This window comes from Podarcis pityusensis, assembly GCF_964106645.2.
Source record: "Podarcis pityusensis genome assembly, chromosome: 4".
Taxonomy (NCBI): Eukaryota; Metazoa; Chordata; class Lepidosauria; order Squamata; family Lacertidae; genus Podarcis; species Podarcis pityusensis.
In genome coordinates this window covers 27175764-27193662 of record NC_138027.1, presented here as the reverse complement: position 1 = coordinate 27193662, position 17899 = coordinate 27175764, and the positions used below count along the sequence as shown (strand labels likewise).

Genomic DNA, 17899 nt, shown 5'->3' with positions numbered 1-17899 from the left:
GGGCCTCCTGCTGCCGCCACCACGCGATTTCTGTTCTCATCCTGAAGCAAAGTTCTTAAACCGAGGTACTATTTCTGGGTTAGTGGAGTCTGTAACCTGAAGCGTCTGTAACCTGAGGTAGCACTGTACTATGTGTTGTTCATCATGTGATTAAACAAATGTGAGTAATCATGCTGCTTTTCTTTTAGAGAAAAAGCAAACAGAGTTTTCCCAATTCAGAGAATGACCCCAATTTGGATGGGCCTCAAACTAGTTTCCTGGTGTCAAATTATTTTTTCCCCTGGCTACTCCCTCCCACCCCAAATTCATGGTTTCCTGCTAACATCTCCTGCTCTGGAGGGTGGGACTCAAACCAAAGGCTTCAAGTTGGAAGAAATGAGATTCCGACTAAACATTTGCAAAAACTTTGTGACAGTAAGCGCTGTTTAGCAGTGGAACAGACTCCCTCCGGAGGTGGTGGACTCTCCTTCCTTGGAGGTTTTTAAGCAGAGTTTGAATGGCCATCTGTAATGGATGCTTTAGCTGAGATTCCTGCATTGTGGGGGTTGGACTAGATGATCCTCAGGGTCCCTTCCAACCCTAAGATTCTATTATTCTATTATTCTAAGTCAAGCATGGGCTGATTTTCAGCAGCAAACTGGCAAGGGACCCCAATCCAGATTAGAAACACTTTCCAGATTGGGGACTCAATGGCAGTTTTTTCTCCAAAATAAACATATCCATGAACACGCATTTAAACACTTAGTTTGGCTTTAAGACCATGAGTTCTGGTCTGTTTGCTTTCTTCTTCTTCTTTTTACCGTAGTCTTAGATGGAGAATAGCCAGTGTATCCGTGGCAACGCAGAGCGATCTTACGCCTGGTATGTAGTGGCAAGCACTAATCTCTCCTTTAATTCCACTGTTTTTTGAACAGGCTGTGAATAAGCAAGTCTGGTCCTCAACATCCCAAATCTGCAAAAATAATAATTGAGACACGCTAAAGAGAAAGTACTGAAGACGTGACAAGTGTAACTCAGCGCATGCAAAAAACAGAGACAGACCTTCACTGTGTTGTCTGTTGACATGGAGAATATTTTATCCTCTTCAGATATGTGGACATAGAAGACAGGGGCCATGTGGCCTCTGAGCATGCCTGTTGGCCTTCTGCAATTGGACCAGAACATTAAAGACTGAGCGGCTTCAAACATATAATGAAACAAAAGAGATGGATTAACATTGGCACTACTGTACCTGAAACACATACGAATGAGGGAGAATTGTAGTACCAAGTGAGAAAGATGGATGAGCTAGCGCAGTGTGGCCACATCCACACCATACTTTTTTTAAAAAAAGAAATAAATATTTTTATTAAAGTTTTCTTGGTTTACACAGGTATGCACAATGTCTCTTTTTTCAAGTTATGTTTTCCATAGGTCAGTTTCATTTGTTGAGACATTAGGGTTACATTAGAAGAAGAAAAGAGTTTGGATTTGATATCCCGCTTTATCACCACCCTAAGGAGTCTCAAAGCGGCTAACATTCTCCTTTCCCTTCCTCCCCCACAACAAACACTCTGTGAGGTGAGTGGGGCTGAGAGACTTCAGAGAAGTGTGACTGGCCCAAGGTCACCCAGCAGCTGCATGTGGAGGAGCGGAGACATGAACCCGGTTCCCCAGATTACGAGACTACCGCTCTTAACCACCACACCACACTGGCTCTCTTAGGAATAAAGGGGGGGGGGGGAAGGTGGAGAACATCATACATTTTAAGTGTTCTTAAACCACCACCAAAAAAATAAAGAATAATGGGAACTGTAGTTTGTGAAGAGTGCTGAGAGTGGGTAGAACACTCACCAACTACAATTCTCAGGATTCTTTTTCAGGAAGCCCTGACTGTTGAGGTGGTATAAGAGAGCTTTGCATGTATCATGCGGGCATGACCTGTGATTATTTTGTTCTTGACTCTACCTGCCTCAGATTTTCATGCAATGTCAAGACACCAGTTGGATTCAATCACCATAACGGTCAATAACCCTCTGGCAGACAGGCCTGAATGTTGATACAAAGGTTCTGCCAGCATTAAACATTGAAAGCAGTATCATACTGCTTTAAAAAGTCATGGCTCCTCCTAACTCATCCTGTATAATAATAATAATAATAATAATAATAATAATAATAATAATTTATTATTTGTACCCCGCCCATCTGGCTGGGTTTCCCCAGCCACTCTGGGCGGCTTCCATAGAAACCAAAAACACACTAAAATATCACATATTAAAAACTTCCCTGAACAGGGCTGCCTTCAGATGTCTTCTGAATGTCAGGTAGTTATTTATCGCTTTGACATCTGATGGGAGGGCGTTCCACAGGGCGGGCACCACTACCGAGAAGGCCCTCTGCCTGGTTCCCTGTAGTTTTGCTTCTCGCAATGAGGGAACCGCCAGAAGGCCCACGGCGCTGGACCTCAGCGTCCGGGCAGAACGATGGGGGTGGAGACCGCTCCTTCAGGTATACTGGGCCGAGGCCGTTTAGGGCTTTAAAGGTCAACACCAGCACTTTGAATTGTGCTCGGAAACATACTGGGAGCCAATGTAGGTCTTTCAAGACATGTTATGTGGTCTCGGCGGCCGCCCCCAGTCACCAGTCTAGCTGCCGCATTCTGGATTAGTTGTAGTTTCTGAGTCACCTTCAAAGGTAGCCCCACGTAGAGCGCATTGCAGTAGTCCAAGCGGGAGATAACTAGAGCATGCACCACTCTGGCGAGACAGTCCGCGGGCAGGTAGGGTCTCAGCCTGCGTACCAGGTGGAGTTGGTAGACAGCTGCCCTGGATACAGAATTGACGTGCGCCTCCATGGACAGCTGTGAGTCCAAAATGACTCCCAGGCTGCGCACCTGGTCCTTCAGGGGCACAGTTACCCCATTCAGGACCAGGGAGTCCTCCACACCAGCCCGCCCCCTGTCCCCCAAAAACAGTACTTCTGTCTTGTCAGGATTCAACTTCAATCCATTAGCCGCCATCCATCCTCCGACCGCCTCCAGGCACTCACACAGGACCTTCACCGCCTTCACTGGTTCTGATTTGAAAGAGAGGTAGAGCTGGGTATCATCTGCATATTGATGGACACCCAGTCCAAACCCCCTGATGATCTCTCCCACCGGCTTCATATAGATGTTAAAAAGCATGGGGGAGAGGACGGAACCCTGAGGCACCCCACAAGTGAGGGCCCAGGGGTCTGAACACTCATCCCCCACCACCACTTTCTGAACACGGCCAAGGAGGAAGGAGCGAAACCACTGTATAAGAGTGCCCCCAGCTCCCAGCCCCTCTAGACGGTCCAGAAGGATGTTATGGTCAATTATATCAAAGGCCCCTGAGAGATCCAGCAGAACTAGGAAACAACTCTCACCTTTGTCCCTAGCTCGCCGGAGATCATCAACCAGCGCGACCAAGGCAGTTTCAGTCCCATGATGAGGCCTGAATCCCGATTGGAAGGGATCCAAATGGGCGATAGTTGGCCATACTGGCCGGGTCTAAAGATGGTTTTTTAAGAAGCAGTTTAATGACCGCCTCTTTCAGCGGATCTGGGAATGTTCCCTCATGGCGGGAAGCATTCACCACCCCGCAGAGCCCATCGCCCAGCCCTTCCCGGCTTGCTTTTATTAGCCAGGATGGGCAAGGATCAAGGAGACAGGTGGTTGGTTTCACGCGTCCAAGCAGCCTGTCCACATCCTCGGGGGTAACGGATTGAAATTGATTCCATGCAACTTGACCAGACAGAGCTCTAGCACTCTCCCGCCCCAGCCCTGCTCCCACGGTGGTGTCTAGTTCCTTCCGAATATGAGTGATTTTATCTGCAAAAAACTTTGCAAAATCGTTGCAGGAGATCTTGCGGTCTTTGCAAGGCCCTGGTGGTAAAGGTGGTTCCATTAAATTGCGAACCACCTGAAAGAGTCTCCTGCTACTATTTTCTGCAGATGCAATAGAGGTGGTGAAGAAAGTCTTCTTCGCCGTCGCTATCGCCACTTGGTAGGCTCGACGTTGAGCTCTAACCTGTGTCCGGTCAGATTCGGAGTGAGTTTTCTGCCACCGACGCTCTAGCCGTCTCAGCGATTGTTTCATCACCCTTAGCTCCGAAGAAAACCACGGGGCTGTCCGGGCTCCATGCAATAGTATAGTATAGTTTGTTAAGGGGTGCTGAGTGTTGCTAGGAGACCCCCTCACAGAGTTACAGTTCGCAGAGTGGTTTAACAATCCATCCCTCGTCCCAGGAAACTCTAGGATTCATTAAGAGTTTATTGATCTAGCTGTGGTTCATCTATGCAGTATTTCAGAAGACAAATCACAGCAATCTATTTGTTCTAAATGATAATAGTTTATAACTAATGGCACAAAGAGTTTAACCAAACCTTATAAGAACAGCTGCAGCAATGCAATAAAATCTTACCCAGGCATATAGGGATTCCACATCCGAATGATTCGATCCATCCCACCAGTTACAAGAAGGTTATTCTTTTTACTAAGTGCAAATGTTTTCACTCCTTTGTGGACTCGAAAAACAATCTGATCCCCCTCAGCTCTATGGGAGGGAGATCCTAGGACCGACTGTGCTTTCCTTGCCTTGGAATCTTTCCTGTGTTCTTTTATTTCCCTCATCTGTTGCTCAACATTGGTTGCTCCCACAACGCAACCTGTAGAAGGGCAAATGTTTCTGAATCAACCATCAGGCCTCAAGTAGACTTTGACACGACTGATAATACACAATAAACACTCTCACATTTTGGGATTGGAAAATGCAGACCATTTTAACATTTAAGAAAACAGGAGGGAGATTCTTGCAGTGCTTGAAGTTTTCCACATTCTAGGTAAAAGGAAAGAACATGTAAATATGATCTTCAGTGGTCACCACTGAACTCCACAGACTCTGAACTCTACAGGTCTGACAGATAAGACCATTTAGGCATCAAGAAATTGCTCTCAGGGAAAGATGATTTCACACACTGCTCAAATAGGCAGATAGTTATAGGACATGGGGTGTGTGGGGTCTGGTTGAAAAGCACTGGAGAGAAGAGAAATTGACTTCATAACGTAGCTGACAGTAGAAGACACAAAAGGCCTCAACATCCCATCATGTAATCTGCCCATCTGCCTACCTCCATTTTCTCACTTCCCAATACATCACAGCTACCTATTTATCTACTTGCACTTTGACGTGCTTTCGAACTGCTAGGTTGGCAGGAGCAGGGACCGAGCAACGGGAGCTCACCCCGTAGCGGGGATTCGAACCTCTAACCTTCTGATTGGCAAGTCCTAGGCTCTATGGTTTAACCCACAGCGCCACCCACGAATCTACCACAAGTAGAACCTGCCATTAGAAGTACATAAGCAGAGCCCTGTTGGATCTGTCTGCTCCAGCCAGTTAGGTAATTGGGGCCCTCAAAATGTGTATTACTTCTAAATTGGCAAGATGTCTGGATTTTTGTGATTTTCCCAAAAGAAGCTCAAACCTTTCCCTGTTGGTATATGCCACATGACTTTTAATTCTTTTTGATGAATTTATTGTTGTTTGCTTTATCTATATACTAGTGTGTTTGATATTATTGTGATTGAAATGCTCGTTGCTTTTCTAACACTACTGTGATTATTGTGAGCCGCTTTTGAGCTCAACAATTGAAAGGCAGAGTACAACTATTAAATCAGATCAAAAATCAAACCTCTGGAGGCCAGAGGTTCCTCATCCTGCTCTAAACTTTTCATCCTGACTGATCACATGGATGGTACTTGCAACGTGACTACAACACTGTAACATGGGAAGGAAAAGAAATTGTATATAAGCCAAGCAAATGGAAACATGTAAGAACAACTTCCTGGATTCAAAAGCAGAAATATAATTACCTATTACTATGGCTGTAGGCTCATGGCTTGAAGCAGAAATGACTGCTTTAATAGAATCATAGTATTTCAGCTAAAAAGACAGAAAACAATAATACATTATCAAAATGCTACAAAATATTGGTTAAATAATGTTGTGTTGTTAAGATTGTTTTATAATTGTATTTGGCCCAAATTTACAATGTTTACCTGAGTAACCCAGTCTCCATGAACTTTCCAACGGATGTAAGTGACATTAGGAGAAAGAGCTGCATTCTCAAGGCTAATATTTGGAAGGTTTTCCGATTTGGGCAGCTTTTTCCACGTTCTGAAACATGTTCAGAGAACATAATAACATTAAAGAAAAATAATTAAGCTTGTCCATGCTATCGGGTTCCTAATTTGGCCATTTATCGCCATAGGAAGCATCTGACCTTTGTTTTGTGATTTGCAAAATGTTGTGAGTTCGTTAGTGGAAGCTCTCAGAGCCCCAGCGCGTTCTGTTGTTTCAGAGTTCACCTCGTAGGTCCCTAACCTTTCTCATTTGTGGGCTCTAAAGCCAATTGCATCACCTTCATAATTGACTGAAGAGGACACTGCACAACTGGCTAGAGAGAGCCCTGAGTTCTTGCATGACCTTCCAATTAAGTACTGAAACACAGAGTCAAGTTATTTCCCTTTGTTAAGAAGAGTAGATGCTCCTCTTCCCCTTCTGTTCAGCTGGAAAATGTCCTCCTAGATGCCACCCTAACCTTTTGTTAGTTTTGTATTTCTATCTGCAGCAGAGCAGAGACAGGGAAGCAGTGAAATAATGCTCTTCTGCACTAGAGTTCAGTTGCCACATGGTCATGTGTATTGCAGAAGAGCTTAGGCCCTGTACAGCAAACCACCAATTTATACGGGGGTTACGTTCCAGGGATCATGCCTAAAGCCAAAATCGCATATACAGTGGTACTTGGTTTACAACTGTTCCGGAGGTCCGTTTGTAAACCAAAACAGGTTGTAACCCAAGGCACGCTTTCGCCAATGGGGCCTCCAAAAAAAATTTGTTCGTAATCCCCCCAAAAATGGGTTGTAATCCAAAAAAAGGTTGCAAACTGGGACACGCACTTCCGGGTTTGATGTGTTTGTAATCCAAAACGTATGCAAACCAAGACATATGCAAACCAAGGTACCACTGTAATCAAAACCCATTGGGTTCAATGGCATGTGGGATTGACAAAGTCATTTCCCCCAGAACCCTGCCCCCTTTCCACCCCCCTTTCATTCATTCATTCATCCATTCATTTTTTGCCAAATGCGTAAAGCTGAATGAGCACAAGTTGAATGTGTACTGCTTACTGTACCCAGAAAAGTTGGTTTCCAGAATCCAAACTTAATAGCTGCATCAGCCATGTTAAACAGCCCCCACTGTAGAAACACAGCAATAGTAGCTCCAAACCTCCCAAAATAATGGGGCCTCTTCTAGGAATTATTTTCTGTTTCCAGGTTTGTGGCTACTGTTGCTCAGGGAAGTTGGCAACTGGAAGCACACCTTTTGTGGAATGATTAACGAAATGTCTACTTTAATTCTCAACAGACACTTTCAAACACTTGCCTTAGGACCTCTCCCACAGAGCAGATGAGCAAGATATTGACACAGCCCTGCAATCACAAAGAAACATGCTGAAAACAAACTGCAGGAAGGTCACAATCGGGAGGCTTTCAGGCTTTTGAAGACAAAACCCCTGAGATTAATAGGATGAGTACGATTCTCTTGCAGCAGCTGTTCTTATTGATAGGGAATCTGTACCGATTGCCTGCTTTGCATGTAGTTATGAACGCAGGCATGGTTGCAAGGGAGATTTCCCATTAGAAAATTATGTACGGGAGGGATGTATGAGAGGGATCTCCCTTAGTCCAACCTTGCTTATCTGAAAGTCCTCTGCTTTGCCATACATACTGCACCTAGCCAGTACTGTACAACCTCTGGCATTCTCTTGCTATCTGTTGTACTTTCCCTACACATCTACTCCATAATCCAGGGAATTAAACAGCAGCTGTGGCAAGCTGGGTTCCCCACCCACTGAGTTTTAAGGCCTACAGTTTCCCTAGCAAGCATTTTACCCAATACACACCTGGTCATCTCCATAAAGAACCATGCATTCATCACGATCTGTGTAGCTGAATTGGAGGGGGGGGGGGGACAAAGAGGAAGAAAAATTAAGTATTGCTTAAAATCTGAGCCAAAATAATATTTTGGATTGCACAATAACTTCCAAGACAAACCTGAAGACATATCTAAAGGAGATTATGTTAACACCCAAGGTTTTAGCACAAACTATTGATTTTGCCAATGGGATGCGGGTGGCATTGTGGTCCAAACCACTGAGCCTCTTGGGCTTGCTGATCAGAAGGTCGGTGGTTCGAATCCCCGCGATTGGATGAGCTCCTGTTGCTCAGTCCCAGCTCCTGCCAACCTACCAGTTCGAAAGCACACCAGTGCAAGTAGATAAATAGGTACTGCTCTGGCAGGGAGGTAAACAGTGTTTCCGTGTGCTGCTCTGGTTTTGGTGTTCCATTGCGCCAGAAGCGGCTTAGTCATGCTGGCCACATGACCCGGAAAAACTGTCTGTGGACAAACGCTGGCTCCCTTGGCCTGTAAAGCGAGATGCGTGCCGCAACCCCAGAGTCGTGTGCGACTGGACTTAACTATCAGGGATCCTTTACCTTATTATTATTATTATTGATTTTGCCAGCTTGTCTCCACGCAGTGCACAGTTAACCAATTGTTATAAGAATTCTAAGGTCTCAAACATGAAATAAATCTTCAGAAGTTCATAAGTATATAAAACCATGGCACTCTCCCTTCCTGTGGTTTCCTGCAGTCATGCTTTATAGCATCAGCACTCAGGGCATTCATCATGAGAAATCAAAGCGGCATTTAATGTCATGGGGAAATTAAAATGACAACTTAACACAGGCTGGCATTCAGCCCAAGGAGACTCAGAACAGGTCCTGGGGCCTTGGTAGCTATTAGAGGCAGTGGCAGAGCTTCATGCTCCGGCACCGGGGGGCGGAGAGCAGGCAGGGGCAGGGCTGGCACACGTCCTGGGGGCGGGGCGCCCAGCACGGTTGAGGGAGCAGCTGCGATGGCACCCTGGGGGTCGCGCTGCCAGGGGAGGTGCGCTTCCCCCACACTCCTCTTCCTCCGCCAGTGACTAGAGGGTGTTGGGTCCTGATTCTGGGCCTGCTTGGGAGTTCCAAGTAAACCAGTCTGAGCTTGAAGAAGAGGATATAAGTGTAATAATAGATATAGCCACACATATAGAAGTATGCCATAATTATTAGAAGATAATTGACATAAGACCTGAATTTTGAGTGCCTTACCAGTAATCCACATTCAAAGGTATAGCTTCTAAACCACTAATTTGAAGGTAGGGTTCAAAGTTGGAGCTTTCATAGAGCTGAAGTTCGCGATCCCTGTCACAAAGTTGAAATATTATATATTTTACTATCATGGGTTGTATGAACTGGTTTCTCATAATAAGGAGGCAATTAGCATTTGAAGGAGGGATTTTCATTCTGAAAACAGTGTTGGGGAAAGGGTTCAAAACCTTCCCCCAAGTTGTGACCCTAACTGAGGGACCCTTGCAGCTTCTATTTGTTAACATTCAAAGAGACAAGAGATTCCATTACTGATCTCCAATATCCCATCAAGTTAGCCCCAAAGCCAATGCCCTGTCCGCTATGCCAACCCTGTAATGCTGGCCAAGATCCCAAACTGCTTTGTTTATGCAGCTTTCTCCAGTCAACCCCAAAGCTTTGGACAAAAAATATATTGGTAACTGGCTTTTATTTGAGTTTTTGCGCATAGGGCACTTACCCAGTTCCCAATATCAACTTATTATATGGTGTCATGACAGTGAAATCCATCAACCACTTAGATTTTCTGTAGGCTTTCTCCTTAAAAAAGAGAAAAGGCAAGAAGTTAAGTATTGCTTGCTAACTCCAAGGTATGGTCTGAAGGCACCTGAGGCCACCTTCTTGCTGAAGCAATGTAGATCTGGGTTTGGATGGGGGACTGCATTGGAGCCACACACAAGTATGCTGCCTTGGGTTCCATGATGAAAAACAGGCAGGATTTAAATGTAAGGGGTGAGGGTAGGGAAATAAGCAATCATTCCTGAATCATGAATACTGTGGCTCTCATATTTTCAAAGGAAAATTGAACTAAAAGTAGCTGAGTTACAGACAGTCCTGGGTAGAAGACAGGAGGACACAAACCTTTTATGTTAAGGAAGTTCAGGTGAATGAGGAGGAACTTTTAAAATGTAATCTTGCCAGAACTTAGGGCATATAAACCAAAATAAATAAGCAGGCCTTGTGCCAGTCACTGCCTCTCAGCATAACCCACCTCACAGGGCTTTTGTGAGGAATAAATGAGGAGAGGGAGAACCATGTTTGCCATTTTGAGGTCCTTGGAGAATGAATAAATAAGTAAAACCGGCCATCCCAGAACCTATGACATGAGAAAATGTGACATACAAACACCATCTTGCTTCGTATCAGCTTGAGCTGTGGTGACCAGAAGGAAATATGTCCGTCTTCTCGAGCTGTTATCAATGTGCTATCCAACAGCGAGCAAATTTTCAGCACAGGCTCTCCATGTGGGATCTCCTTTATGGTGGCAGGTAGTGCAAAAGAGACCGCTTTCAACCGGGCAGATGACTCATGTTGTTCAGCATATTCCAGCTGCATGTATGTGCAGAAGTCATGCTGGGGCGGAAAAAGGTGACAGTCATTGTCTCAGTGCTCAAGAGGCCAGATCCCATGCGTATGTACTTGAAAGTGAGTCCTGCTGTGTTCAATGGGACTTACTCCTAGGAACAATGCCATCATAAACACATCACTGCTAAAATGGAGCCAACTAATGTTGGTAATGTATGCATTGTGAAGTACCAACTAAGGGAGAAAGCAAGACCCTTGTTGTATCACTAAGAAGTTCAGTGTCCACACTTTAAGGATGAAACTTCACATTGATAATGCAATCTTATACATGTGTATGGTTGGAGGAGAAATTTGGGAGAACCAGCCCCTCCACCTGCCAAACCTTAACACCTCGTGCGGCAAGGGAAATCGTAGCATGCTTTAGCCTTTCTCAACCTTGGGGTCCTAATTGTGGTTGGACTACAACTCCCATCCCTAGCTAGCAGGACCAGTGGTTGGGGATGATGGGCATTGTAGTTCAGCAACATCTGGGGATGCAAGTGCCCTGTTTTATAGAGAAACACATTAACATCTTTGTTTCAGAGGCATATTCCGTGACTTGGTATCATCTTTTCACTCATTCCAATAAGCGTTGTACTCCTCATTCATAGTCACATCCTATTTTAAGCAATTAATTAATTATCGCTTACTGGGGTTTCCAATACACACTTACCCAACGAATTCTGCCAGTTGCAGAACAGTCAATTTTCATGAAAAGCTTTTCTATTTGTTCATCACTCTGTAGGAGCAAAGGATGTACACAACAACCTTCAACACACAAACGGTCAAGGTTACATGAGGTAGTTTCTAGCTTCAATCCAGCAAATATGAACTGCCCCAAATGGTGGCACCAACAAAGATTAAGGGCATGGAAGCCAGAGGCTAACAGTAGAATCCTGTGCATATCTACACTGATGCAAGCTACACTGACTTACTCCAGTGTGTAGAGCACTGGAGCCTAAATACAGGACAGAAAGTGCTCCCCTCCCCCTCTCCCCATTCCATCTCATCTATGGTATTAAGCCATTGCAGTATGGTTTTCAAACTGTGCTTTGCTTACTGCATTTTGTGATCCCATGCATTTCTTCAACGTGCGCTTGAAGTTTTCCACATCCAAATACTTATGTCCATTAATTTCTAAGTCCTGGAAGCAGATAAAGCAACAGGAAATATAGTGTGCTATTATAAGGCAGCAGACTTGCCAAGAGAGCCTCATTCTGGTACTATTTCTTTCTCCCTGGGCAGATCAAACTTGTGATCAAACCTGAATGCAAACATAAAGCACAATGTTTGCATTCATATCTCATGTCTTTGCCCAAAATTGAGTAGACACTCTCAGTGTATTGGGGTTCCTGGGGACCCTGTCCCTGAGCTGCTTTCGATGTCACAAGGCAGACCTGATTCACTTCTAGGTTTGCCGGTTTTTGATCCTGCTCTGTGGCTGTCACTTTAACAGCAGTTTGATGTTCAGTAATTAGCAAGTAATAACATTTCACGCCAGGTCATCATAATACAATTTGCCTGCTGATCGCTGCTTCTTTTATTAAAGGCACATAAGCAAGCCAAACAAAAACTCCTTATGCTTCTCACTCATTCAGAAGTGGCTATTAACAGACTTTGCTGAAAGCCTCTCTCTACTCCATGTCAAAGACACTTGTCAGTACTTTGCTCATAAAGAACCCTTAGAAGTCCATGAAACCAGAACTCCCAAGAGATGTTTGATGCATCTAACCCTAAGGATGTGATTGGACTTTAAGATGCATTGGACGTTAAGACCTGACTTAAGGTCCTACTTGAGAGGTTCCAGGAGGCATCTGGCTAGCCTCTGTGACAACAGGATGCTGGACTAGATGAGACTTTGACCTGCTCCAGGAGACTCTTATGTTCCACAGCACCTGGTTGACTACAGTGCATGGGGAAGAGAGGAGAGGACAAGGATATGGATGCAGGTGAGGGCTGGACACAGGGCCCACAAAGCCAGCTTGAGATATCTTTGCAAGCTAACATATCAGAACCATAGCTGTCAACTTTTCCCTTTTCTTGTGAGGAATCCTATTCGGAATAAGGGAATTTCCCTTAAAAAAAGGGAAATGTTGACAGCTATGATCAGAACTGATATTTATCTTGCATTGCATTACATCAGTAATTATTACATTGCTCTCTTGCAGGCACAAATCTCTTAACAAAATTCATGAACACACTTTCTCAATACTTTCTTACTCCAAACTTTCTGAGGCATAAATGCAAGTTAAATAGGTGTCCTTCTGTAATTGGTATGAGAGAACAGTTTGTTTCCAGTCAATATGTTAACAGCGAAACAATATACAGAGTGAAATGATATACATTATCAGTGAAATAATATACACTGATATGATTTCATTGGGATGGTCATACCTGAAAGGCCACATGTAGCTTTTGAAGCTGTTCCAGAGTTACTTGCTGCTCAATCTTGCCAAGACAAAAATAAAAATAAAAATGGAATAATTAAATGATGATGCACATGGGCCCCTTTTAGGACTTGGGAGGTGCTCATGGATTTAAGGTTACTTGAGGACACCTTTCAGTTCATTGCAACCTATGTTCCCGCAGACTTGCTCCTCCCCCCCCCCCAGTAAATCACTGTGACTCACCTGCCAGGAAGCTAGTGTAGCAGCTCCACCCCACCCAGTGAGCCACTTTGGCACACAGCCCAGTCCTCCAAAACCCCACTACCACTAGATGACGCCTTACATCATCCGCTACCTGAGGCAGCTGCCTCATTCTGCCTAATGATAGGACCAGACCCGGAGCATATGCTATCAGGATGCTGTGGGGGAAAAGGCTTCCCAATGCCAAGCGATTCCTACCTTGTCCATAATGTTTGCAAGTAGTTGGAACCATGGTGTATGAACCTCTGTCTCTTTGTTTCATGTTCCAGGTGGTTGTTGGGTGTGTGTCTGCAAAGTGGCTTTCAGTGGAGATTGCAATGTGTGCTGTGCGGTTCTAACTGACTCTATAGAGGGAACTGGTCTCTGACATCATGGAAAGCCAGCGAGCCCATTGTCATCCAACAAATTCAGAATCTCCTCGTCCTCTCATAGCATTTACCATTTTGAAAAGCCCTTCGGAGCCCAGCAAGAGAATTCACTATACCTTTCCTTTCCATTGGCTTCTGGATGAGTCAACGCGATGGTGAACGCTTTCGCTCTCCAGTATATTTTCCATGAGTCCAATGGAGTGACTCCTCTGCTGCCCTTTCAGCAGCTCCCTCAGCAGCCATTCTGGAAGCTGCTCTATCTCCTCCTCCCGAGCTTCTGAAAAACTGCTAAGGGAAACTGGAGACGCAGCTGGCAACCTGCGCCCTCCTAATGAAGTCTGCGCACGTCGAAACAGAAGGTCTGTTGTATCTGTCGTCTCTCTCAACTCATTTAGAATGCTGTCAGAGCACAAACACCAGAAGGCAGGCATGGACATTGCTATTATTATTATTAATGAACTAACTATCTCTTAATAATAAATTACCTATCATTAATTATTAGTTGCTGGCGGTAGCAGAAGTAACAGTAGAAACAACAGTAGATTGTTTCCAGACTGAGGTAACAGCTTCCTTTACAAGTTACAGCTTATGCACACGCACAATTCCTTTAAATTAAGGTTACCAGATTTGTTTCAGTGAATCCGGGGACACTTTTCAAGTTCAATGGATTTTGTATGGGGACTGAAGTGTAAATCCAGGGACTTTTCCCCGGGAAACAGGGACGTCTGGTAACCTTACTTTAAATCACATTTTTCACCTCAAAGAATTCTGGACACTGTAGTTTTTTTAAGCATTGTTGGGAATTGTAACTCTGTGAGGGGTAAAATAAACTGTGAGGCCCAGAAGTACTTGAGGGTGGAAATGTGCTTGAACGGTATACAGTGGTACCTCAGGTTAAGTACTTAATTTGTTCCGGAGGTCCGTTCTTAACCTGAAACTGTTCTTAACCTGAAGCACCACTTTAGCTAATGGGGCCTCCCACTGCTGCTGCGCTGCCGGAGCACGATTTCTGTTCTCATCCTGAAGCAAAGTTCTTAACCCAAGGTACTATTTCTGGGATAGCGGAGTCTGTAACCTGAAGCGTATGTAACCTGAAGCGTATGTAACCCGAGGTACCACTGTAGTGCGAACACAGGGACACAACTCTATCCATCTATAACCCTCACATTTTTCAGTTATCATGTGATTAAATGGGGAGGGGAGGGAAAGGGAGGGCATAACAAGGTGAAATGAATCACTCAGATTCTCAAAGCACCTGCACAATGGCACCGCAGAAAAGAGAAGACACATTAACATGTCTCAAATCTGGACATTTCCTATATTAAACCATACCTAGAGTGACTGGTTGGGCAATAGGATTGTAGGGGCAAGGTGGGTGAGTCATACAAATATTTCTGCTTATTGTCAGCCTCCGTAACATGTGCTGGAGAAGATTAAATGTAAATGGACAAGTCAACAACAAGCTGGTCTTGGCTGGTGTCCAATGGGGTTGGAAGTCTTAATGTCAGCTAAGCAGCGTCATTTAATACAACCCTAATTTCCTGGGTTGGGTACCATAAGAGACGGCCAACTTGGAAACTAGTGTATAGTGTTGTACGGCTGGCTGCCTTATGTGCAACTCTCCCAGAGACGAAAACAATAAATGCTAATCTATTTAAATTCACAAGGAGGCAGCATTGGACAAAGGCTAGGCGATAAATTGGGAGTGCTTCTAGAATGTGTAGTTTTAGAGCTACCTAGTCATTGATTTTCCACTATAAGCTACAAAAATAATTACAAGCGACTCTCCATCGTTCTATGAGCATGGCGCTATTTGTGTGCGAATATCCTGCTGTTATAACTATACTAGTGGGCGTAGCATAGTTGTGTGGCTACAGGAGTAAATGTGTGCCTAACCATGCCATTTTAGCAGTGTGCTTAAAAAAATGCTACGGACACTTATCCATTTGAAAACATTTGCAAAATTAAATAAAATTAAGTAGGTGAAAAAGTGTTTTGTTGCCATTTGTACCCCCCCCCCCAAAAAAATATGCTGCTAAAAGGATGCTGATGAGAAGGATAATAATGGGAGTGTGTCGAAGTGTTGCAATGGGGCGCAAATTACATGTCAAAACTATGCCTCTACAAAAACAAACAGAAAAGTAGTGGGCTACTATTCTGTTCCTACCTCCCAGAAAAGAATTGAGAAACAATGAAAGCAGCAGAGACACAGAGAGATTCAAACCGCATCAAATGCCCATAGCGAAATTAACACACCTTCTAAAATCTCCATCTCAGCATCTGTCTTGGAATTGAATTGATTTTATGCATGTGCTGCTGTTTTAAACTGTTTTTTTTTATAATTTTTATTTAAAAAATTTAGATATAAAACAGTTGCATATAGAAAACAGTCGTATAACACTCTTATAACTGGTTTATGAACACTCGATCCATGATGCTTGATGATTGCTGGCTCTTCTCTTAGCAATACTTCAAACCTTAATATAATCAAGAGGAAACGGGAACAGGATTTGTATTCCCCCCGCCCCATGCTTCTGTTAGGGAGGGTAGGACTGAAACCAATGGATTCAAGTTATAAGCAAGATTCTGAAATAAGAACTTTCTGACAGTAAGAGCTGTTAGACAGTGGAGCAGACTCCCATGAGAGGTGGTGGACTCTTCTTCCTTGGAGGTTTCTAAGCAGAGGTTGGATGGCCATCTGCCATTTATGATCTAGATGAGATGTCCGCATTGCAGGGGGTTGGACTAGATGACCCTCAAGGCCCCTTCCAACTCTACAATTCTAGGGTCTCTTTTGTTTGCAGGGTGTTGGGCTTGTGCTGGGCCCAGTGGGTAACCCATGAAATGCGGTCCAGGACTGGACCAGAATCTGAAGGTTCCGCTAGGAGTCAGTCCGACAGGGCCAAGGCAGGAAAACAGACAAGGACAGGTACAGGATCTCAGGCAGGATCTGGCATAGAGCAATGTTGTTCCCACAACCTGGGGCGGGGTCCAACAGCCATTTATCTTTGTCGGAGTAGCGGCCGGTCCTGATCCCCCGGTGACTCACCTCCCTGTTTTGCCCAAAGGCGAGCACTCCTCCTGCAAGTACTCAGGTCTCTCCTTCTCTCAGACCTCAGTCTCTGCAGCTCGGGAGACGTTGGTGGGTTACTAGACCCAGGGACCGCCTCAGCCTCCCCTGACCAACCGGTAGTGGAGCAGCTGTAAGTGATGGCCCAGCTGGAGGCAATGAGGTAATCCCCGCATCTGGAGCCAGGGCAGGCTCAGGCCCCTGACTCGGCCCAGCTGGGGTTTGTTGCAGGGGAACCTGTACAGACTGGGACTCTTCAGGATCAGGCCCCAGACTTGGTTCAGATGATGCCTGAGGCAAAGGATCCGGTGCGGACTGAGACTCCTCTGGTTCCGAGTCCGAGCCCAAGTCCCAGGCCATCACAGGGCTATGTGTTCCACAAAGTGCATTCCATGCCATGAATCTAATTGCATATAATTGGTAGTTTGACTAAGGAAATACTGTTCCTTTGCAATCACCCCCTCCCTCCCAAAATCGCTATTATTTATTTCTTTGATTTGTATATGGCAAAAGTTAAGCCTTGTTTTATCCTTCTTGTTCTAAGAAACCAAGTCAAGGAGCTCTCCTTCTCAGGCAGTACTGGTGTGTGAGAGCAGCTAATTATAATCCGTTGCACGTTCCCAAGCAAAGCAGACTGAGCAAACAAAACAAGCAAACAAACAAAAAAGGATTTTCGCAGCAAGAATGTGCACTAGTGATACAGAATTCACCAAGGCGATAGAATGTGAAGCGATCGTGTCTCAGGGAAGGAACTGTTCGCGTTAGGGTTTGAAAATTTTGACAATTTATAAGAAAGCAAAAGAACAGCATTTGGTTCCCTGACAACAAGCAAATAGCTTCCAAACAATACTGATCAGCACTGCAGTCACTCTTGGACTCAGTCTGCACCCAAACTCCTTTTATTATTATTTTTAAAAGCCGGTAATGTTTTTTTTAATTTATATGCATTGAGAGGTTTTTTTAACAAATCCTCCCCGCCCTCCCCCTCACCTCTTACCTGCTAAGTGTGGATGTTTCTAAGTGTCCTGAAGCAGAACTTGGCCTCACTTTTCTCCCCAAAGGCATTCTGGCACCAGAAATCATACCAGAACACCACCCTTCCCAGTGCCAGCAACTGAATCTCACAATGCCACTGCTGTTTCCACTCCTCTGAGGCAGCGGTGGGTGCCCACTTGTTCCTAAGATTGGAGCCTGCTGGTTAGAGCTTGTCTGTCC

The 17899-nt window shown here is 44.7% G+C and overlaps 1 protein-coding gene across 5 annotated transcripts in view; it reads right to left on the bottom strand.

Annotated features, from left to right (window-relative positions):
* LOC308476475 (cilia- and flagella-associated protein 337-like) overlaps nucleotides 1-17899 on the bottom strand; it is a 33293-nt gene extending 15394 nt beyond the window's left edge. For 4 of the 5 annotated variants that reach the window (XR_013985915.1, XR_013985916.1, XR_013985917.1 and 1 more), the window contains exons 1-15: nucleotides 17682-17899; nucleotides 13731-14013; nucleotides 12993-13046; nucleotides 11659-11742; nucleotides 11272-11337; nucleotides 10377-10607; nucleotides 9715-9794; nucleotides 9219-9311; nucleotides 7967-8012; nucleotides 7447-7493; nucleotides 6060-6177; nucleotides 5874-5943; nucleotides 4426-4669; nucleotides 1042-1144; nucleotides 801-952 (exon numbers count right to left, since the gene is read on the bottom strand). Coding sequence is in view for 2 of the 5 variants with exons in the window: in XM_081004086.1 (XP_080860212.1) it covers nucleotides 801-952; nucleotides 1042-1144; nucleotides 4426-4669; nucleotides 5874-5943; nucleotides 6060-6177; nucleotides 7447-7493; nucleotides 7967-8012; nucleotides 9219-9311; nucleotides 9715-9794; nucleotides 10377-10607; nucleotides 11272-11337; nucleotides 11659-11742; nucleotides 12993-13046; nucleotides 13731-14013; nucleotides 17682-17767 (1757 nt within the window). In the remaining 3 variants the exon portion in view is untranslated. The remainder of the gene's footprint in view (nucleotides 1-800; nucleotides 953-1041; nucleotides 1145-4425; nucleotides 4670-5873; nucleotides 5944-6059; nucleotides 6178-7446; nucleotides 7494-7966; nucleotides 8013-9218; nucleotides 9312-9714; nucleotides 9795-10376; nucleotides 10608-11271; nucleotides 11338-11658; nucleotides 11743-12992; nucleotides 13047-13730; nucleotides 14014-17681) is intronic. The other variant, XM_081004087.1, reaches the window with a different exon arrangement.